Source organism: Artemia sp. Qi Xiang Cuo, chromosome 8 (assembly GCF_049724085.1).
Source record: "Artemia sp. Qi Xiang Cuo chromosome 8, ASM4972408v1, whole genome shotgun sequence".
In the NCBI taxonomy this organism is placed as follows: Eukaryota; Metazoa; Arthropoda; class Branchiopoda; order Anostraca; family Artemiidae; genus Artemia; species Artemia sp. Qi Xiang Cuo.
In genome coordinates this window covers 5,621,347-5,643,682 of record NC_142801.1, presented here as the reverse complement: position 1 = coordinate 5,643,682, position 22,336 = coordinate 5,621,347, and the positions used below count along the sequence as shown (strand labels likewise).

Here is a 22,336-nt window from a genome sequence, read left to right as displayed (position 1 = left end):
TAAGGCTGTTCTTCACTTGCAGCTTGCTATTACGGGCTTTTGAAATTTTCACATTTCTTAAATGTAAAGGATGATACAGCTTCCTCCTTTGACCTCCATTTCTCCATCGAAGCCTGATATTTGTAAAGTAATGTATTTAGAATGATTATCTGAAAAATGCAGCCCTCAAATTGTTTTTTAGGAGGGTGCCTGTTTTTGAGGCAAGTTCTTCAAAAAATTAATTTTATGTGGATGCTTCCTATAGACGCTGACAGGGAGCAGAAGGGACCAATGCTCCCTCGGGAACCAAGAAGCTATAAAATAAAGTGTATGATATAATGCGATATTTATTAATTATAAATGTCATTATGGGCCATGATTAATGCAACAAATATAACAATAAACAAATCATAAATGAATAAACACCCTTAAATCCAGATCAAATTAAGAGAAAGTACAAAAAGTGGTCCCTATGTCTCATACTTAGGACCTACTAACTGTCCAAACTTCTTAATTCCCTTAAAATTTCTAAAGCTTAATATCATATCCACCTATTCCTACTTTGTATTTCACCCTGGAAAATTCCCTTTCGCCTTATATCATTTAATTCTTCACAAAAATTCTAAAAATGACTAAAGTCATCCTTCCCATCCCAAAATATAAGGTAAAAGTAAGGCCTTATTTCCTACTTCGTCTTTCCCAAATACTTTCTCCTATCCCAAAAAAGTAAATAATTTCCCCTTTCTAACACTGTCCACTTTAGTTCCTCCAAATTATGCCTTGCTGTAAAATAGATATTGAAGGTAAGGTTGAAGTTTTTTCAATTGAAACCGAATTTGATGGGAGAAAAAATATTATTATAAGCCACCCAGTGCTTACCTGGAGGATTTTGTGGGAGGTATGAGTCAGCTGATTTCAAAGGTACTGTCTGGAGCTAGTCATATTGTTTTGAGTGATTTTAATTTTAACGTGCTTGATTTGTCTAATCTTAATGTTGATTTTTTTTTATTTTATGATATATAATGATCTATACCCGCTTGTGAGTGTACCCACGAGGATTATTGGAAAGAATGCAACCCAAACTTTTAATATTTTCGTTCGTTCTTCCAATTTGAAGCTTTGTTATGCTGATGTTGTGGCCTTTCCTGATTCTGATCACCTTCGGTTGGTGACTGTTATGAAGTGTCAGTTGCACAGACCAAGGAAAAAGAAAATAAAGACAAGGTTAAAGAAAAAAGGGAATCTTCAAAAGTTTGCGGAAGAGGTTAGTGTTATCGATTGGACCCCTATGTTTTCTGAAAATGAATCCCATACGAGAGCACTTGATAATCTAATGTCTGTTATTCTATCCATTTATGAAAGTGCGTGTCCTATTAAGGTAATGAAAATGAAGAAACAGGAACCTCGTAAGCCATGGATAACGAGTGAAATTTTGGAAGAAAGAAAGCTAAGGATTGAGCTTTATCAAAGATATCTTGATGATAAAAGTAATGTTTCGTATGAATTGTTTAAAAAACAGCGCAATTTAGTGAACAAATTACGTCGCAAAGCTATGGCAGAATATTATGATCGAAAGTTTTCTAATATTACTATTTGAAAACTAGTAATATTTTTCAAATAGAAATAATATTTTTCAAAATATGAAAAAACATGGAAACTGATAAATGAAATGACCAATGGGAATACTGAAATTGGAGGGAATGAAGTACAGCTGGAAGGGTTCGCCACAGATGATAAGTCTGGAATTGCAAATGAGTTTATTAATTTTTTATCTAATGTTTGTATTAAGGTGCAAAATAGTGTAAGAAATAGATGTCAACAGTTTCAAGAACACATTGTATGTGATAATAGAGGTGAGAGTTTTGAATTAGCCTTTGATCAGTGTACAAATGATGAAGTGCTTAAAATAATAAAATCTCTGAAATCAAATTCTGTGGGAGTGGACGGCTTATCTCTTCGAGCACTTAAGGCAATAATGCATCATTTTCTACCGTGTCTGCTTTTTATTATAAACCTGTCACTTGAAAAGGGTATTTTTCCTGATCAGCTACTAGTTACTAAAGTGATACCGCTTCATAAAAGGGGCCCTAAAAAGGAAATTGAAAATTGGAGACCGATTTCGATTCTTCCATTGTTTCCGAAACTATTAGAAAAAGTGGTTTATTAACGTCTACATAGTTTCCTACAGGCTAATGATTTGCTGAGTGAGACCTGATTCAATTTTCGCAAAGGGCACTCGACGACGAATGCTTTGCAACAACTTATCGAATCAATAAACAGTGGTATGTATAGAGGTGAAACGCCTTTGTCTATTTTTAGAGATATTCGCAAAGCATTCGATACAGTTGATTTTCAAACTCTGCTAAGTCGGATGGAGTCGTTAGGTGTCCGCGGAAAGTGCTTAAAGTGGTTTCAAAGTTATCTAAAAGGGAGATCCTTCAAAGTAGTGTTGAATGATGTTGGCTCAGCAGCATTTCCAGTGACGTTTGGAGTACCACAAGGATCAGTGTAAGGTCCGCTAATTTACCTCATCTATGTTGATTTCATGCATCTGTATTTGAAAGATGTGTGTGGTACATCGTTTGCTGATGATACCGTTTTAACTGTGTTTTGCCTCATCTGTGAAGGACCTGGTGAGAAAAGCGAATCTCACATTGGAAAGACTGGAGATTTTCACTTCATTAAGTCTATTGTGTGTAAATGTTGGCAAGACATTTTAATGACGTATTGTAGAGTTGGTACACCACTGGATGTGTCTGGCCAGACAGCCTTATGTGGTGATCTAGTTAAGCAAGTTGATCATCTCCACTACCTTGGTTTTTATCTTGATTGCAATCTGGCATAAAAGTGTGACAGTGAAGCAAAATTATCAAAAATTGCACGTGGGGTAGGAATACTTCGACGTCTGCAGCACTTTCTCCCTCAAAGAACACTTTTAACTATACATTATTCGTTGGTTTACCCATACATATCCTACGGTTGCCTCCTATGGAGAAGTAGCTTCTTTTGCAACTATAGAAGAGTGCACGTTCTAAGAAATAAAGCTGTTAGAACAATCGATAGGTGTGTCCAGGATATTCATGACACATGGGCTTGTTTTAGGTCCCTGAAGCTTCTTAATGTAGGTCAGATAAGCGATTACCAAGCTGCAGTATTTGTGTTTCAGTGTAAGAATGGTTTAACCTTTGATGTTTTTAAGAATTTTTACCAAGTTAATAGTGACCTGCATAATTTTGGAGCTAGGCAAAATGATAGTATAGTTGTTGATTTGCGTTAGGGTACCAGGTCTTCATTTTCATAGAAACACCATCGATCAGTATGGAATGAGCTACTATTGAGCATTAGAGTGGTGGAACATGTACCTAAGTTTAAAAAGAATTTAAAAGATTACGAGCAAACCTTCATAGGTCTTCTCCAGCCTGAAAGTGTTATCTAATTTATTTATTTGTTTCTGAATGTGGATTAATAAACTTATGATCTTATGAACCTAACTTATAACTTATAATCCAATCTCATTAAAATATCGGTGAAAAAACATCTCCAGCTTGCTCTTTCATCCTCCAAATTCAAATTCACGGTGTTATTAATGATTCCCTCCTATATATATATATATATATATATATATATATATATATATATATATATATATATATATATATATATATATATATATATATATATATATATATATATATATATATATATATATATATATATATATATATATATATATATATATATATATATATATATATATATATATATATATATATATATATATATATATATATATATATATATATATATATATATATATATATATATATATATATATATTCAGAATTTCACTCGATAGTTCTAAAGTAAGAAAATTTGATAGTTTAACTTACAATGCACCTCTCCTATTCTCTTGGGGATGACTTACCCATTTTTTCAGAAGTATATAAAATCTCTTTTGCTATTAATGTTTCGCTGATAATTTCAAATGAGTCGCATTTTTTTTACATATTTGTAATCAACATAAGAAGCAGACTCCTTCAATACAGGCTGCTGAAAAAGTAATCTTGTTTATTTACCTTTAATTGTTCTATAACTAACGGCAATGATGATGGGGGTAAACCAAATACTTCGCTTTCTGGGCTTTGAGTTTTCTTCGTCCATCCTTCTAAGATTTTTTCAAAAATTTTAATTTTGTTGCGAGCTACTATCCATTCACAATCTGAGAACGCAGTTATGTCTAAAATAAAAAAGAAACAAAAACAGGATAGATATAATAAAATGATGGTATTCTAAAACAATGACACCCATAGGCTCGAAAAAGTAAACAGATCAATAGAGTTAATTATGAAAATAATAAACAAGAATTAATTTATTTTGTATAATTCATTAGTTCAAAATAAAGGTTTGAAATTAATGAAATCAATCTATTTAATGGATTTGTAAAAGTAGGTAACTAAGAATCACTGTTGTTAACATTAAAAAGGATCTCACTCAAAATATGAGTATATTCTGAAGACAGTAACTAAAATACACCTAAGTGAACGTTTTAGGTACAGGACAAATGTACCTCTTCAGGAAAATATCTCAAATAAATGTGATAATCTTATCACAAATAAGAAACAAACAACCTATAAGAATCTAAATCACTCAAAATTTACTTTATAAAATAGCGAATAACAGAAAACCTTCATAAAAAGAAGTGAAACTTTTCATTGGAACTTTTTTTCCAAAGTCTAATTTTCCAATTTTTTTTATATGAATGATTTCACAAATAATTGGAATAATTATAATATATTTTGCTGAAGATGATTGTTAGTGCTGAAGAATATCACAGTGTTCTCTAAAGCCATAGTGCTTTTTTCCATGATACATTACCTTGATCGATCAAAAACGCAAGCTAAAATACTCATTGGGTTGTGACTTTTGTGTTTTTGACCAAAGTTTTGGAAACATTTACCCACTTATTATGGTTATTGAAGTCACCGCTTAACACTCTGTCGAGATTGAAAAGCCATACACTGAAACACAAAATTTGGATGGTTCCATTGCAACCGAATCCTCGTGCAACTTAATCCATGTAACGAAACCTACCAGCAACCGAACCCCGTACCACTGAACCCTCGTGCAACTCATTTCTGTTTGACTGAATCCTCGCTAATCTCAACCACCGTTTAACTCAATCATCCCTCAACTCTACCCCATTCAACTGAGTCGTGTGCAACTCAACCCTCATTCAGGCCTCTATTTTGAAATTTTTTTTAGATTAATATTTAATGAAATGAAAATGACTTGACTTTAGACAAAGACATTGGCTTTTATATGTAAAATAGACAACCTGAGAAAGATATTGAGGCTTCTGGCATTTCAATTAGGACTGCTTTTTAAGTTATGTATAGATTTGATATTCTTTGGAATAATTATGCGACAAGCCTATGGCTTCCTCCTTTTTTGAATAAAATAAAATAAAAAAATAAATAATGTTAGCCCAAGTATTTAGGAAATGCACATTGCTCAAATTTAAATCTGAGTTACGTGTTGGGTGGCATGGTAAGCATAACTTTGAAATAAATTGAAATTGAACGGAAATTAAAATAATAATAATGTATTGACGATAAAAAAGAATTATTTATTAAATTGCTGTTAATCATTATTAAATCTATAAACATTTCACTTCGGGATCACGAATATATAGTGCAGCAGGCCTAGTTGTTAGAATACTATCTAAGGTATCCGGGAGAATTTTGACACGAATAAGTTTAAAACAGGGAACAAGGATGCCCACTGTCACCGATTTTGTTCAACCTGTATATTAATGATATAGTTGATTCCTTCAAGGAGAAAAGTTCTCCGGAGGTACTGAGAAGGGTTTCAATAATATGCATGCTTTTGTTTGCTGATGATACTGCTCTCATAGCACAATCGGAAAAAGATATGCAAAAATTATTAAAAATAATGACGGAATGTTTGGACATGAAAGGGTTAGAGTTAAATAAGAATAAAATGGTAATTCTAGTTTTTAGAAAAGGTGGAAAGTTAAGAAAAGATGATGAATTTAGATTTAAAGGTGATTTTATAGAGATTAAAAAAGTATTGGTGTATTTGGGAGTTAAGTGTTTTTAGAATGGTAACTATGCACAGGGTGTTAAGTATAGAGTACAAAAAGGGAAATATGTATATGAATTTAATTTTAAAAGTGAAATATGAAAGGTTAGGGATTTAGCAATGCATAAGTATTTATTTAAGACTAAACTCCTTCTAGTTATGCGTTACAGGTGTGAGCTGTGGAGTTTAAGAGAAAGTGGGGAGTTAGAGAGAATGCAATGGTAAGTATATTTTAAGGAAATTATTAAAGCGAGTTTTTAGGGCGCATAAATCCGCTCACAGTGTTGTACTGGAGGGGGATTTAGGACTAAGTAGGTTAAGAAAAGTGGGTTTTGGATAAAAATTTTAAGAAGAAAAAAAAGGCTACCGAAAGAAACGTATTTTAGTTTGTTGTAGGATATAGGGTGGCCACAAGAAATTAAGAAAATTTTAGATGAAGTAGGATATTCGTATTTTTGGAATGAAGGTAAGGGATCCAATTCGGATACAGTGGCTGATAAGGTAAAAGAAAGTTTACACGAGCAAGGAATACGGCAATGGCAAGCTCGGAAGGAGGCCTCGGGATCTCTGAGTCTGTATAGTACAGTGAAGGACACATGGAGGAAGAAGTTTATTTTAAGTTGGGGTTGAAAGCGAAAGAAAACAAATTGATTTTGAATTTAAGGGGAGGGTCGATTGATATTGGGTGAAGGGAGAGGAAAGTTAGGGGTCATAGTGTTAACCCAGTCCATTGTCCGATGTGTGGGGAAGATGATGAGGATATTTTTCATTTTTTGGGGAATTGTAAGGAATTGACGGATCTGAGAAATGAGTGTTTTTCGTTAGTGTTGGCAAATAGAACGTGGGTGGAAGGGATTGTAGGATCACTAGTTAAAAATACGTTAGGGAATTTGGCTAAGTATGTTGATGAAGGGCTGATACATCGTGAAAGATGTATGTCTCTATAAATATTTTTGTGAAGATTCCTATATAAGTACGTTTTTTCTTTTTAATTTATTCGTGTTTTTTTAATTTATTTGTGTTTTTTGTTGGTTTTGTAATGTTTATGTTCTGTTTTTGTTTTTTTTTTCCTATGGCTCGATGGCTTTTTTTTTGGAAATACATACATACATACATAATATGTACTTTTATTGTGTGTGAATTATTCATGCGTGCATTTTTTCAGTTTAAACTTTCACCTTCCAACTCCCTCTTCCGTTTATTTATTGTTATTTTTCTTTTTGTTAGTAGCAGACGTTGGCAAGTTGCGCTTTTGGTAGGCTACCGATTGATTCTATCTCTGGTTTTGAAAGTAAATTGTTATTGCAACTACGACAAAAAACTGCACATTGGTCCTGGCAAAGTAGCCATGCTCTGATTAGGATAAAGGGTTTAATTTCTCCTTTGCCTCAAATGGGTGAAAATTATTGAAACTTGTTTTTCTTGATGTTTTTTCTTGGTATTGCGCCCTGAAAGTCTTTGCTATGACACAAACAACAAACTTTATTTGAACGGTTTTCTTTATCTCACTCTCTTTGACGGAGGAGGGTTGAACACTAATTCATATACCTTGCTTGGGATTGTACAACAAGGCTCAAAGGCGGAAAGCACTGGAATATATTGAAAGTTGCTTAAGAGTTAAAATGAACGTCATAAAAATGGCCAATAAATATAAGCAAAAATAAAGAAAAAGATAGATCTACCATGAATACTTACCGGTCCTACCCATTCTATTCTCTAATAATATAGAGTAGACCCTAGTAGAAAATTGATTAAGTCCATAATAAATAGATCTAATAAAAGGATTAGAAGGTAACACAATGAAAAAGCATGTTTTGAAAAAATAACAACATTTTCATTTTGAAACAACAAAAAAGAGCTCTGGGGAGTGGAAAATATGAAAGACAAACGATTAAGAAACTCTTTTGTTACATTTATTACATAAGGAAATTCATATTTATAATATCTTCATGCCCAGGAATTCTGTGTATTTGTGCTATGAAAATCTAGAAGAAAAAATTGTGCTAAAGATCATCCATTAGAGCATATCGTGGGTAGCTTACAAAGATCCTTCTCAGTCACTGATGGCGCTTAGGGTGTCAAATTGAAGTTTCAGTTGCTTGGTCATTTTGCAGGGACAGGTAAAAAGCCTGTCATTCAACCTTTTGAAAGCTGATTAAGCTTTTTTGATTAAGCCCTGAGCCCCATATTAACAGATTGAGTGTCCATCTACTTTTCTAACAAAGGGGAGCTTGTAAGGACAGTCCTTAAAACTACAGACTTCTTGTCTGGTTTACGCGTAATATATTTATTTTGTACATTGTTTTTTCAAGATTATATTAATTCATTACAGCTCCAATTTATACTGTATTGGATACGCTTGAAAAGCAAGAAAAAAATATGCGTAATTTTATTTTGTCACATCTTCGTGGTATTTTCCCTAAGATTAAAAATGAATGCTTGAAATCAGCTAAGACAAGGAAGTCAGGCTTGGCAGATGGGAAGTGTGAAAATTATAAAAGGTGCAGCCACTCCAAAAACTTATTAAATGGTGCAAAGTTTGGAAAGTGTGTCAAGTTTGGTGACGTCACTTCTAACAAATACGATATCTGTTAGCCGAATTATAAGTTATAATGATCATAATGCATATTTTTAAACAAAAATTCCAAGTTTTTCCATTGATATTTTTTCCCTTACGGCAGTTGAGTAAAAAAACTCATCTTTTTCTTTTTAAGTTTTACGTTACTTTTTTTAGTTGGATAGCAATTTGTATAATGCAAACCATTTATTTCAACATAAATAACCTGTCTTCTATTTTTGTAAATTGTTTAATTGCATATCTTAACTATTTCTGTTTGCTTTTACTTGACGTTACCTGATACTAAACATGAAATTTGAAAATTTAAATAGAAAGTTTCAATCATATAGAATGTTTTTAAAATAAAATACGAAACCAAAATAAATAAAAAACTGAATTTTATGAGACATAATATTAAATTCAAAACATCATTCAGAGGGATTTAGTGAGAGTCAGATAGGAAAAAAAAGAAAGAAAGAAAAACGTTTCTTAAAATTTAAGAATTTAGTTATAAAATAACCATTAAATTAGAACAAAAATTTGTGAATATCAAAAATACAATAATATGCTTCAAAACCTACCATCCAAAAATTCTTTGTAAACTTTCCATTTTTCTTTATACTCTTCAAACTCCTGTGCACACTTTGTTATTGTTGCAGGAAACGAATTCTCTATAGTCAGACTCCTAATAATTAAGATAAAATTAGACGATATTTGTTAGTTTACTCAATTTAAATTAACTACTTGGTTATAATTTATTACATTCTGGGTTCCCGAAAAAAAAATGTAAATTAGCACCCTAGTTTATACGCATGTAATAATAATACGGAATCTATTACAGGTATACATTATCCAATTTCCAAAAATTTGGAAAGCCAACACATTAGAAAGTAAATCGCAAAAAACAATCTTGAAAGTATACTATACAACAGGCTTGTTGAAAAAGGAAACGATTTCCCAAACGAAACGATTGATGGTATTTCTTTGTATCACTCCGTCACCATTGTTCCAATGTTTCAGTTTCTTTTTCTGGTCTTTTTCTATTTGTTTCATTCTTTTTCCTTTGTATTTGCCTTATGCAAGATAACAATACATGTAAATCGGGACGTTGAATTATTTTTCAACTTTTTAAATAAATGCAAAAACTACAACGTAAAATAATGCTATTGAAATAAATTTAAGTATAGCTCTAATTGTTCGTAACCTAGAACTGAAAATTACTTAAAGCAGTATTTTTCATTATTATTATTATCTTCTTTACAAGTTCATCATCTCTTTTAGAAATTTTTAAAATTTAACGTTTTACCTTGCAAAGTTCAGTGGTCCTGAAAAAAAATTTATGTTCGAAAAAACTTATCTTCAAAAGTTAAACAAAAACTGTAATAGTCTATCAAAACAAACGAATCCTTGATTAAAATTGTGTCAATTATGTAAATCAAACGAATTGAAGTAAATTGACAAGAGTGAAATAATTGATATTTAGAAAAAGCAAAGATCACCCTCAAATCACAAATTTTATGATATTTTTTTTTCCGGGGAGACCAAGAGTCAGAATTTTTCTCATAGGATGGGGAAATAACTTAATAAAATGTTTTTTACCCATTCCAGAGCAACTTTCCGTTTTTTTTTTACACCAGCTTTACTGAAGTTTTGGATAAGAAAAAAACATACATGCCTCCTCCTATACGTCATCTCTAGAAGGAAGTTTTATCGTAGTAAATTAAATTTAAAACTTTTTTGCATACAAACCAATAGTATGGTAGTGCTGATTCCAATTAATAAATTTTTTTCCTTTTGAAAATAAAGTTTCCCCTTTGCGATTACTTACACTAAGCGTTTATTCTTAAAGAATTACATAAAATAAAATCATTAAATTTTTGCTGTTCCTGAAAAATGAAGTTAAAATTTAGCACAAGTGGCAAAACATCTTTTGTGAAAAAAATGTGGTTTTAAAAGCTTCTCTTTTCTCTTTTTTATCATTGAATTAGCTTTTGAAAACGTTAATCGAATAACTGATAATAAAACCATAGCAAGTGAATAACGAACACAAATTAATTTTTTTATATTTTTAAAGGGAAAAAAAGTAAAGAGCTATGTTAAAATCTCAATCAAGCAGAAATAAATTCATACAGCAGCTTCATTTGTTGATTTGTTAATTCAAAATGTTGTTTCAACCAACTAGACAGATTACTTCATAAAGTTAGGTTTAGAAGCCTGAACTTTGGTTTAAAAGCTCATATTTTCAAATTAAGTTTTATACTCTTGTTTAAAAAATATATAATTTGAGCAACACATTAGTCTATCACATATAGTATATCATGTTCAATCCTTAAATTTTTGCAGAAAAGCAAAAGGTGAAAGGAACGTTTCAGGTTTGTAGACTGTTAGCGACAAGCAATTTTTTTGTACAATAAGATAGAGTATAAAGCTTTGTAATTATCATAGATAATGCAAAAAGATTTTCAAATTGTTTTTAAGCTATTGGTTACTGAAGTTCAGCGACAATGGAACTCTGCTATGCAGAAGCAAGATCAAAGTTTAAGTTGCTTTGTACAAAAGATAGTCTCTCCCTCTAAAGTATTAAAAAAAAAAAGTCGTGATAGACTTGAAATCCTTTTTCTCTGAGGACAGGGATTCGATTCCCTGTGTAATTTGGTCTGAAATGGGTTTCAACAGTGTGACTCTGTAAGATCATCCAGATTCGACCCAGCTAAAATGAGTACTTATAGGAATCTGGGGGAAAACTTGGGAAGAGTCGGATAGTTTGCCCCCAACACGCATTGTACTCCCGACCAAAAGCAGTGAATCAGTAGATCGGTGCCAATACTACGCAGACCATTGGTCAGCATGTGAAAAAGTATGGAAGATTTGTTTTTTTTTAAACTATTATTCCACAGTTTTTGATCTATTCTAGGATTGATAAAATTTAGTGTTGAGGTTTGAGGTTTATTGTTAGAACTTATCGTAAGAATTAGTATTGGTAGTTGATATTACTGCTGATATTGATATTCTTCATATTGTTATTGTTGATATTGTTATTTTAACGTTACATATTTTACTGGTATTGTTCTTATAGTATTTGATACTATGGAAATTACTATTGATGATTAGCATTTTAGTCAATTTCTCCTCATTTCAATTTTCGGATTCTGTAGCACAATTTTGCTACTTCTACTCGTAATGACTTATTACAGCATCAAGTCATCTAAGGCTAAGAAACACGTATGCTCCCCTTTGTCTGTCAAAAACTTTACCCTTTAATGACTCTAACAAAGTACTAATTTTCTTCAAATTCTTCCTTGTGAATTTTCCCACCCCATTCGGGGAAATCATGTTTTTTGTTGGCACCCGATTGAAGATCAAAAGATACAATTTATGTTGTAATCTATAATCCTTCATCTGTAAAGCGTGGCTTAGTAAAAGTGGGGTTGAACCACCATTTTCGAGCAGCTTATTTCCATACCAGTACCTAAATCTGTCCTTAGACAATTCTTCTTGAAACGTATAGTATATCCACTTCAACATTTCGAAGTCACCAGTCCTCAAAACCGTGTTTTGCCACTGCCCTTACTGTGGTTTCCAATGTCCAAATGTCTGCTTAAAGACTTATTTTATACCACTCCTTTTTTTCTTTGTTTTTGTATGACGGGCACCAATTAAATTATTATTATGACTCCAAATTCTATAAATCACCCAGCACCTTTTCTATTCTACTTTTCATAGCAATGCAGCATCCGTTATCCTTATCTGCAATATTCCCCAAGATATAAAAGTAATACAAAACAACGTCTATACCCTACCTGCCCCACCGCTCAAAGGCGGATCCGATGTACTAGAGGAGGTGGAAGAGTTCAAGAAACTTGGTAGTCTCATTAACTGTGATGGAGGTCTAGAGCAGGAAATTACCACACGCATTGAATGCACAGGAAGTGCCTTCAACATGCTAAGAAATGCACGAAGGAATGCCGCATGCTCCTTGAAGCTCAAGCTCTGGGTCTTTAATAGTAAAGTTTTCTCTATACTTTTGCACGGATAAAAAGACGTGGGCCACAGAAGTCAGTACTAGGCAAATGCTTTGAGAAGGATGCTGCGCTGCTGAAATCGTCACTCGAAGAACTTTGGTCAAAAGCACAAGAGAGGTCGTCGTGGAGAGGCACCGTTGTCACTTTATGCGCCAGCTGGCGTGGAAAGACTTTAGTTTAAGTAAGTAAGTAAGCACTACTTCTTAATCCACATTTATTCATTTTTTAAGAGGCTCAGTCTTGTTAATATTGACTTTAAAACCTATTATCGTACTCTGGTCTCTTTTAACCTCTAAACATTTCTTAATTTTTCTAAAGTCTTTGAGCTAATATCAACAAACAACACAGAATACTTAAAAATCCTCGTTTTAATGGCTAGTACCACTAGTGTAGCTGAGGCATTAAGGCTAGCTGAAGTGTGGAAGACAGGTTTACTCAAAATCAAATACATTAAAAGTTGATTTAAGTCAATAAAAATCCTGACAAAATACTACTTAACTTTCAGTTAAGATCGGTAAATATTAAATAGGTAAACATTTACTTGCAATCCACTCCAGTTTCAGACGAAACAGGTATGATTAAGTAACACTCACCCTATTTTCTCAATTTCACTAGCCAAATTTTCGTATTCAGTCTCCCAGCTGCTTATTCTTTCGAGACCATTTTTTATCTTCTGAATAAAACTGCTGCTGAAATCTTCAGACGGTCTTAAGTCTTTCCACTTCATTTCAAAAGACACTAATCTGGATTCAAGGTTCTGAATCTGACTTTCAAGCTTCAGGCGGTTGCGCTCCGTCTGAAAATATAAAAGAAAAAGTAAAAAAATATAACTTGAAAAAAAATCAGCTGTGACGTTATCTGAATGGATATCAGTAAATCTGATGCAAGCACTTTATATTTTACTGTCGCTGCCCTATGTAACAGCCACTAAAAAGATAATCTAACTTGGTACATTGTTTAAGGTGTTTTTATATCAATGCACCTGATCAAACACTTAATTGTATATAGTGACAAACAGATCCTTTAAAAATGAACTAGAATCAAATGAAAAGTATGAAAGAACCGCACCACTTTTTAATAACAATTAATTATTATTTTTCTACAAGTTAGTTTAAGTGCGTCAATTCAAAAACACAGTCGAGAAGAGTCAACCACTTAAACAAGTATGCAAGCACATACTCAAGTCTCCATAGCCAAAATACAAATTCTTTATGCTAAGACGCTCTCAATTTCTATATTCATCCACTCAAACAACACAAAATAAATTTTACACTTTTTTTGTAAGAAGGAAGCTCAGTACTAATACAAAAAGTAAAACCAAACAATGTGGCTGATTTTCGAACTGTCAGTCTTTTCTTAAGCACTCTTTTTAATTATCCTTTAAATGCTTTCTTGATCTCTGTTGTCAATTGTAAAGCAATCCATTGGAATATTAGATACTAGTATTTCAATGTTACATTATACCAGGGTATTTAACTCCTTAGCTACTCATTCCACTTAAAACCAACGCTGTGTGCAACCCTATTCTTATCAGTGAAGTTGTAAATGGATTCGGAAAACGATGAGACTCCACCAAAGAGCCGCGTTTCCACCCAAGAAAGGAAAGATAGCAAACTTTGTTGAAAGGACATATATTTGTCAAAGTATATTTATAAAAAATATAACAAAAATCATATTGGATTATATTTGTAAGGTAAAAAAAATTAACATAAATTATATTTGTCCAAAATATAACATACTTTGTTTAAAGGACAAGTTCAGAAAGCCAAGAAGGAGGTAGGAATGGGCTTAAAATAGGGGGTTAATTAGCAAAGCAGGAGCTTAGAGATGTTTTTTAGTTACTTTTCTTATAAAAAAAATATGGCACGCAATACTGTTTTTAGTTTTTTCGTTTCTTAGTAAATTTTTGGTATATAGCTTACTGCATAATAATTAAGTTCTACTAAAATACTTTTATCAAAGTTATTTTGTTTAGACGGATCAAATTTCGGGACAGGGATTTGGATTTCCTCCTATTTTTTCCTTTGGATACAATGTCATAAATGGATAAAAACGCGAGCGTTTTTATAATGTAACATTATAATTTATAATGTGACATTTATAAATTCTTCCATAGAAGGATTTACATTTCCTCCTGGTTTTTCCATATATAATGTCATGAATAAACTGAATACATATTTGACATTCTTTGTATTAAGTACTTGCTAAAAACAAGAGTTTGCCAAAGATACTTTAAAGATTTTAACAGTTTTTACTGGCCATTATTATGTTGCTATCCTCTGAGAAATTGTTGCATTACCCACAATAATAAATTCTTGTCCCTTGCAGTCCATAATGAGATATTATGGGCTGTTACTTATTTTGATAAATTATTCATTATTTGTTTGTTCTATACAACAAAATTTTGTCTTAGCTTCACTAAATTCCATCACTGTCATAATGTATGAGCATCTTTAAATGGTAGAATGTCATTGATTCTGTCAAAAATTCTTCAAACTCACTTGTTTGGCAACAGTCAACTCATAAGTATCTAGAGATGCCTTGAAATTCTCGAAGCTAAGCGCTGTTACCTCATAATCATCAACACTTGTACCAGCCCATTTTCTTAGAACTTCAACACGCCTTCCAATTTCCAGCAAATTCACTTGCACCTGAAAGAATATCATTAGTATCGAGTAGAATGGTTAAAAACATGGTGCCAAAGTATATGGTAACACATTTGCCAAGATACAGTCTTTCTTAAAGAATTGTGACAAAAAGTCAAGCTTTAGAGTAAAGAGTGAGGGCTGAGGAAGGGGCAGCTCCCTTCATATACGGAATAATTTCTGTTCGTTACTTTGATTTGAAATAACTTGCTTGTTTTTCAATTAATTTTGGATCGTCTTCCAAATCATTTTAGAAATCCTCTTCCTACCAGATTTCCGCCTTAAAATCCCCCTAGAAATTTCAATCCCCACGAAAATTTTCCCCTTTAGTACAGTCAATTTAAATAAATTTTATGGGTTACCTCTAACAAATTGCAATAGTTTGGATTTTAATATTATTCGAACCGGTAAAAAATTATCTACGACATGAAAAAATTCAGGAAAAATCAGTGTAGGCAAAATTTATGTTTTTTCGTCTTTTCTCCTAGAATAACGACTTAAAAAATTAATTAGCACTTTTAAAAAATTGGTGATAGGAAAATATTGCAATCATATGACATCTATTTCTTAACACACCTCAAAACTTTTCTGGCTGGTTTTCCAGGATCGAAACCTTGTGGCCCTCCTCTAAAAACAAATAATAATAATATTAACAAATTCAAAACAAACTTACTAAATTTACGACAAACTGTTTAATCAATTGATTTTTAAGTTATTTGAGTCACCACCATCTGCTTACCAATGCACTTTGAATTAATTCAAAACTGGGTCCAAGTCAGCGTTGCCAACGAGGTGCAATTGTACCGTTTTTGATACAATTTAGAAGTCCTGGTACAATGCGGTGCATTTGAAAATTTTTTGTTACAATCCAAATTTTAACGTCGTTCACATCTCGTGAACGACGTTATTGGCAAATTTGATTTTGAAGATCCATGCGAAATCATCAAGATGCAGAAATTCTCAATATTAGTTGATGAAAGCACAGACTTGAGCAACAAAAAGAGCCTGGTTATAGTTGTTCGCCATCTTGATCTAAGTGGTGTTGGTCAAGAAGACAGTTTTCCTGCAAGAGACTCCGTGTTGAGACTTATAGAATTTCAGCAATGTACAGCCAAAGATATTTACAGGGTCATAATTAAAAACTACTTTTTCAAGAAATTGGAGCTACAAAGACAAACCTAATAGGATTTACTGCAGACAATGCGTCGGTTATGATGGGGGAGCAAAGTTGTGTTTAGGCAAAGTTGTTACAAGACTGCTCAAGTTTATTTGTGCTTGGTTTTTCGTGCCATTCCATTCACATATGTGCTAGTGCTGCCGGCAATCAATGGTCAAAAGAAATTGAAGAATTTTGTCAGGATGTATACGGCTGTATTTGTCACAGCCCAAAACGGTTAAGTGAGATTTTAGAATTGCAAAATTAAATGGAATTGGAAGAACATCGAATTATGACACATATAGCAACTCTATGATTGTCTAGACAAGCCGTTGTAGCTTGATATTTGGAGCAGTGGGATTGCTTGACTTTATTCTTCCGTGCGGAAAGTCTTAAAGAGGCCAACAAGCCGGGGAAAGCCACTGCCATACTAAAAAATCTGCTGTCAGCGGTTTTCAAGGCTTACTTTGCCTTTCTGGTGTATATTTTGAAGTATATCGAATCCCTAAACATGTAATTTCAGGCAGAAGAAACCCAGATTCATCTTGTCTGTAATCGTTTTCTGAAGTGTACAAGACAATAGCATCTCACTTTTTTTGCCAATTTATAACAAAGAAAGTTATCCCCACCTCAAAAATCCACATGACACCAACTACTACGTCGAAGTCAAGGACGTGGAATTCGGGGGCAAAGTGGAAGCGATTTTTGCCAAAGAAAAGGTATCTTTATCTGCTGCAGTTGAGTTTAAAGAGAGAGTGTTGGAAATTTTTGATCGTGCTCTGCAATGAAGTGAGAAAGAGTTTTTTCAACTCCAGGTATTCCATTGGTAAGGAACTTTGATTGGCTTCATCCACGCTAGGCTATGGGAATAGAATAAAACCAGCCAAACCTGACACCGCTAAGCGATTACCCTTTTTCTCTGAGCTTGGTACTTCGATAGACTCGGATCCAGTCGTGTTTTTGAATCAGGTTTACAGGAAAAAAGATGTTAATGGATTGGAATTGGAAGAAGAAGAAAATGGAATTGGAAGAACATCGAATTATGACACATATAGCAACTCTATGATTGTCTAGACAAGCCGTTGTAGCTTGATATTTGGAGCAGTGGTATTACTTGACTTTATTCTTCTGTGCGGAAAGTCTTAAAGAGGCCAACAAGCCGGGGAAGGCCACTGCCATAGTAAAAAATCTGCTGTCAGCGGTTTTCAAGACTTACTTTCCCTTTTTGGTGTATATTTTGAAGTTTATCGAATCCCTAAACATGTAATTTCAGGCAGAAGAAACCCAGATTCATCTTGTCTGTAATCGTTTTCTGAAGTGTACAAGACAATAGCATCTCACTTTTTTTGCCAATTTATAACAAAGAAAGTTATCCCCACCTCAAAAATCCACATGACACCAACTACTACGTCGAAGTCAAGGACGTGGAATTCGGGGGCAAAGTGGAAGCGATTTTTGCCAAAGAAAAGGTATCTTTATCTGCTGCAGTTGAGTTTAAAGACAGAGTGTTGGAAATTTTTGATCATGCTCTGCAATGAAGTGAGAAGGAGTTTTTTCAACTCCAGGTATTCCATTGGTAAGGAACTTTGATTGGCTTCATCCACGCTAGGCTATGGGAATAGAATAAAACCAGCCAAACCTGACACCGCTAAGCGATTACCCTTTTTCTCTGAGCTTGGTACTTCGATAGACTCGGATCCAGTCGTGTTTTTGAATCAGGTTTACAGGAAAAAAGATGTTAATGGATTGAAATGTTTTCTTCTGCTTGGGCGTTTCACTTTAAAACTGTTTTTTGTCCCTCCCGTTTCTGCTGCTGCTGAGTGAACTTTCTCAGTTGTCAATCTGAACAAAACAAGCATTAAAAATCGTCTCGGTTTCGCCACCTTGAACGGGCTTCTCAGAGCAAAACGGATCGTCTCAAAGAATTCAAAACCACCCTTGAAAATGGTTCTACATCCAAAGTGAAAAAGTGTGTAAAAGGATGTAAAAAAAGCTTGGCTACAAGAAGAAACAGCAGAAATAATGATAAACTAGCACAAATGTTCCCCTTTTTCCTTAATATTAAGGTTTTATTACCTTTGTATGGTTTAACCTGATTTCTTGTGCAATACAGTCGAAACGCTTCTGTTAAATTAATTTAGTTCTGATTAGTAGAATTGACCAAGAACTTATGTAGGATGACCAGTGAAGTATATTTTCACCGCCTAACTCGCAGGTGGGTAGCCTACTCCATGGACCTAGAGGAATCTGTGCTGTTAGCCACTTTCATGGCGTGATTGCTGATATGTTTTGTTTGTAGCTTCTGGAGCTCATTTTTCATCCTATAGTTGGAAAAGTTGTTGACACTACGTTATTGGTTTTCTTACTTTATCTATTATTCGCCTTAATCCCCAAAATTTCGAATAAAAGGATTAACCCCAAAAATCAGCTTCGAGAACGCTTTCAGAACATTTTACTGAAACATTCTTCTAAAGTGCTTTTAGCGGTTTGGGACTGCTATTTTGTTAAGGTGAGAAAGTCTATAAAAGTATTCTTCATAAGTGAAGCTATGAGGTTGCTACTGGCTTGTGTTTATTTTTCCTGCTCTTGCCCAAGAACTTTTTTTCAGTTTTCAGTGAAATCAATTAAGCGTAACAACAGGCTAGCGTCGCAAAGCGATGCTAGTGGCAAATTTTTAACCTACTGTTCAGAATCCTTCAGATGGTACAAATAAATCTTTTGGGGTACAACTTTTGTAGGAAAACTGGTACAATTTATCTCAGAGCGTTGGCAACGCTGGTCTAAATAATATTCAGACTCTTGTAACATAACAGAAACTTACCTTTTCAGAATCTGTCAGTAACTTCGCGTAAGTTGTTGAGATTTCTTGAATTCCAAGATTAAGAGCCAAATTCAGACTTTTATTAGAAGAAATAATGAATGCATCAATATTTACTAAGTCTTTAGTGACAGAATTCCTAAGCAGATTTACAAGTCCATCCCAGTAATTCTTAGTGTTTCTATGGGCTTGTCTTACAAAAGAGGTCAGACTTATAGTTATGTAGCCAATTTTCCGATCCACCCTGTAACAGATTAGATATTAGTACATAACAAAAGTAGAAAAAAAGAAACCCTACCTTATGGAGTATTTAAGTCAAAAATAGAACCTTTTACTATCCAAAATCAAATTTTTTCCCCCTTTTTTAGTATAAGGAGCATCCCTAAAATCAAAACTCGTTGCCAACAGTGTTGCCAGATCGGACATATTTCCACAATTTTAATGCCTCTTTGTTGGTTGAAAAATAATTTTTTCTTTATCTATTTCTTTAATATCTCAGTAAAAACTTAGGAAATCAACTTGTATTTGTAGAAAATATTAAGGGCTAAATAGACCTCAAATTTTGACATTGGTCCTCTTGGTGTGTGTGTTAAAGTGTATTTTTCAGTTTTTTTTTGTTATCGAGTTGCTACTGTCTGCGACTCCAACACCATCTTAGGTAGTCTATTTTTAACCAGAGGCATGAGACATGACAAAAAATTCTGTCTCGGTGGAGTACAAACTCTGTTACTAAGGACTGGAATCCTATTGAGCTAATTGTCATGTCAACAGCTTAACATTTAATACCTTGCAAAGTCAGTTCTTCTTAAAATCAAAGGTTACTTCCATGCCATTAGTTTAAATTACCATATTTACAGCTATAAAGAAGGGCAGACAGGAAACTCGAGCTTAGCATTGCAAGAAAATAAAGTAGAAAGTAGAAAAATAAAAGAAAATAAAGTTGCCTACATAAAACGAAGTTCGCTTGTTCAAAAGCCAAAAGGGTGTTCACTAATCACAGACATGCTAAGGGCTAATGAAAAATGTGGTGGACACATTACAAAGGAGATTGTGCCTTCAAATATTATAATCAAAGGTCTAAAGAGAAATATTTCCCTATCAGGAATAAGTAATGACTCTAATCATTTTCAGAATAGCTCTGGTTCAAGCATTGGCCTAGATGAAGTGAGGAAAATACAAGTTTTCTTGTAAGAAACCAAAAGGAAACACGTAACAATATATTGGACATGGACATTTAATATTTTTGCTCTTTTTTCCATAATAAGACTCTCTCTAGTAGGACTAATATTCAAAAGACAAACGATGGATTGACAATAGACAACAAAAGTCTCAGGGGTTCCATATAGCGGTAACACAAGAAGAAATTGAATTACATTGAATCTTAGTAAATTTGTGTTTTTTTTTCTTTTACCCTTTTGAAAACAAAAATTATGTTATGAATTTGAGTGGGGTAGGCTGCAAGAATGCTTTATTATTATGCTTAATAAATTTACTTATATTTAGTGACTCAGTTTCAGTAAAGGTTGAAGTCCTCTTGGGCCAATGAATCAAAATCAAACCGGCTATTTGAAATTACTTTAACTTGAAATACTTTCGCTTTTATATCGGTCGTAATGAATTATTGAGCAATAAATTGAAGTTAAATTTCTTTGTTTCAGATATTAAGATTTGAAACTCCGATAAAAAACAGGACCTAACTTAGTGCAGTCTTACTAGACAAAATTAGACAAATAAGCACAATTGTGTCAAAACGTGTTTTTCGAACACGCTCTGAGATATAGAGGTACTGCTAGTTTAGTTAAAGGCTAGGGATTGAACAAAGTTTAGAGAAGGAAAAGAACAAAAAAGTCACTAAGCAAATCAAAATTAAGCACTAAAACTAATATAATAGACTGACCTGGGAGAAATAGGGGTTGTCTTGTGTCGAGATCAAATTAGGAAGGAGAGAAACTATTTGGTAAGTAACCTTTTTTTAACTATCTGTGGCAACCACCTATCTTGTCTCAATTTCCTTAAATGTAAAGTTAAAATAATATTATAGAACCTTTTCGTCACTTTTTCAAACCGATATATGTTTATTTTGTGTTTTGAGCTGAGTTGTCAATTAAAACCTTTTGAATTCAATTTTATGTTTTGGCCCTAACTTTAGTTAAAGCCGTATCTCCCCGTTTGAGGACTTGCATCTTTGCGGTATAAGATTTACTCCAACCTAATTCCTTTGATTTAGACATTTTATTAAGCTATATTCTGACCACAGCAGGAAGCTCTGATTATCCTTTAAATTGCTTAAGGTCCTTCTTAGATTTTACTTTGATTTGGTTAAGGGTCTTATAGCTTTCTCTTCTCCCTGTCCTTAGTTAAAACAGAGTCAGTCAAATCTATAGTATTATTGAAAGATAACTCAACCTGAAAATTGATTAATCTTAAGATTTTTCGCTTTTTTAAGAACCCCAGTGAGTCCTTTCCCAAAACTTTTAATTAATGTTAATTGTGCAGCAGCGAAAATTAACTTGAATAACCAGTTGCTAACGTGGCAAGTACTTTGCAACAAGGAACAGAAAGCTAACTGAATTCTTGCCCTTTCAATTTAGAGTTTTTTTGGAACTTAAAGCTCAGGTTTTATAATAAATCCCACACATATAATTGAAATTCCCTAAATACTAGATTTCTTTATCTTAGGTTCATTCTCTGGTGTCTATAAGTGGGAGTTTGAAACCTAAGCGGAGGTCTGCCTTTCCCCAACTTCATCGTTTTACCTACCCATTTCTTTGTCTGCTGTTTATACAGCTAGGCTAATCGTTCTGTTTATACAGAAAATTTAGGAAGCAAGAAGTGTTATTAGTTGAGCTTGGGGTAAGTTGAAAATCTAAAATCCCATCCACAAACTAGCGAAATTCAGTTAATGACATCTTCCTTGTTGAAGTGTTTAATTTGAACTAAGTTCCAAGGGGCATTTGTTCTTGCTAAGAGAAATAATTGGTAAATACCTTGTTTCGAGTTGAACCAATATGTTTGTATCTAATCATTTGCGGTTATTCCAAGTTTCTTGGCTCCCTT

At 33.3% G+C, this 22,336-nt stretch overlaps 1 protein-coding gene across 1 annotated transcript in view; it reads right to left on the bottom strand.

The window, feature by feature from the left end:
• The window catches only part of LOC148949095 (cytoplasmic dynein 2 heavy chain 1-like), a 161,140-nt gene that overhangs the window by 130,878 nt on the left and 7,926 nt on the right, over positions 1-22,336 (bottom strand). The window contains exons 3-7 of the mRNA XM_089093804.1: positions 19,283-19,523; positions 15,162-15,311; positions 13,254-13,456; positions 9,220-9,323; positions 4,056-4,216 (exon numbers count right to left, since the gene is read on the bottom strand). Coding sequence (XP_088949930.1) covers positions 4,056-4,216; positions 9,220-9,323; positions 13,254-13,456; positions 15,162-15,311; positions 19,283-19,523 — 859 coding nt within the window. The remainder of the gene's footprint in view (positions 1-4,055; positions 4,217-9,219; positions 9,324-13,253; positions 13,457-15,161; positions 15,312-19,282; positions 19,524-22,336) is intronic.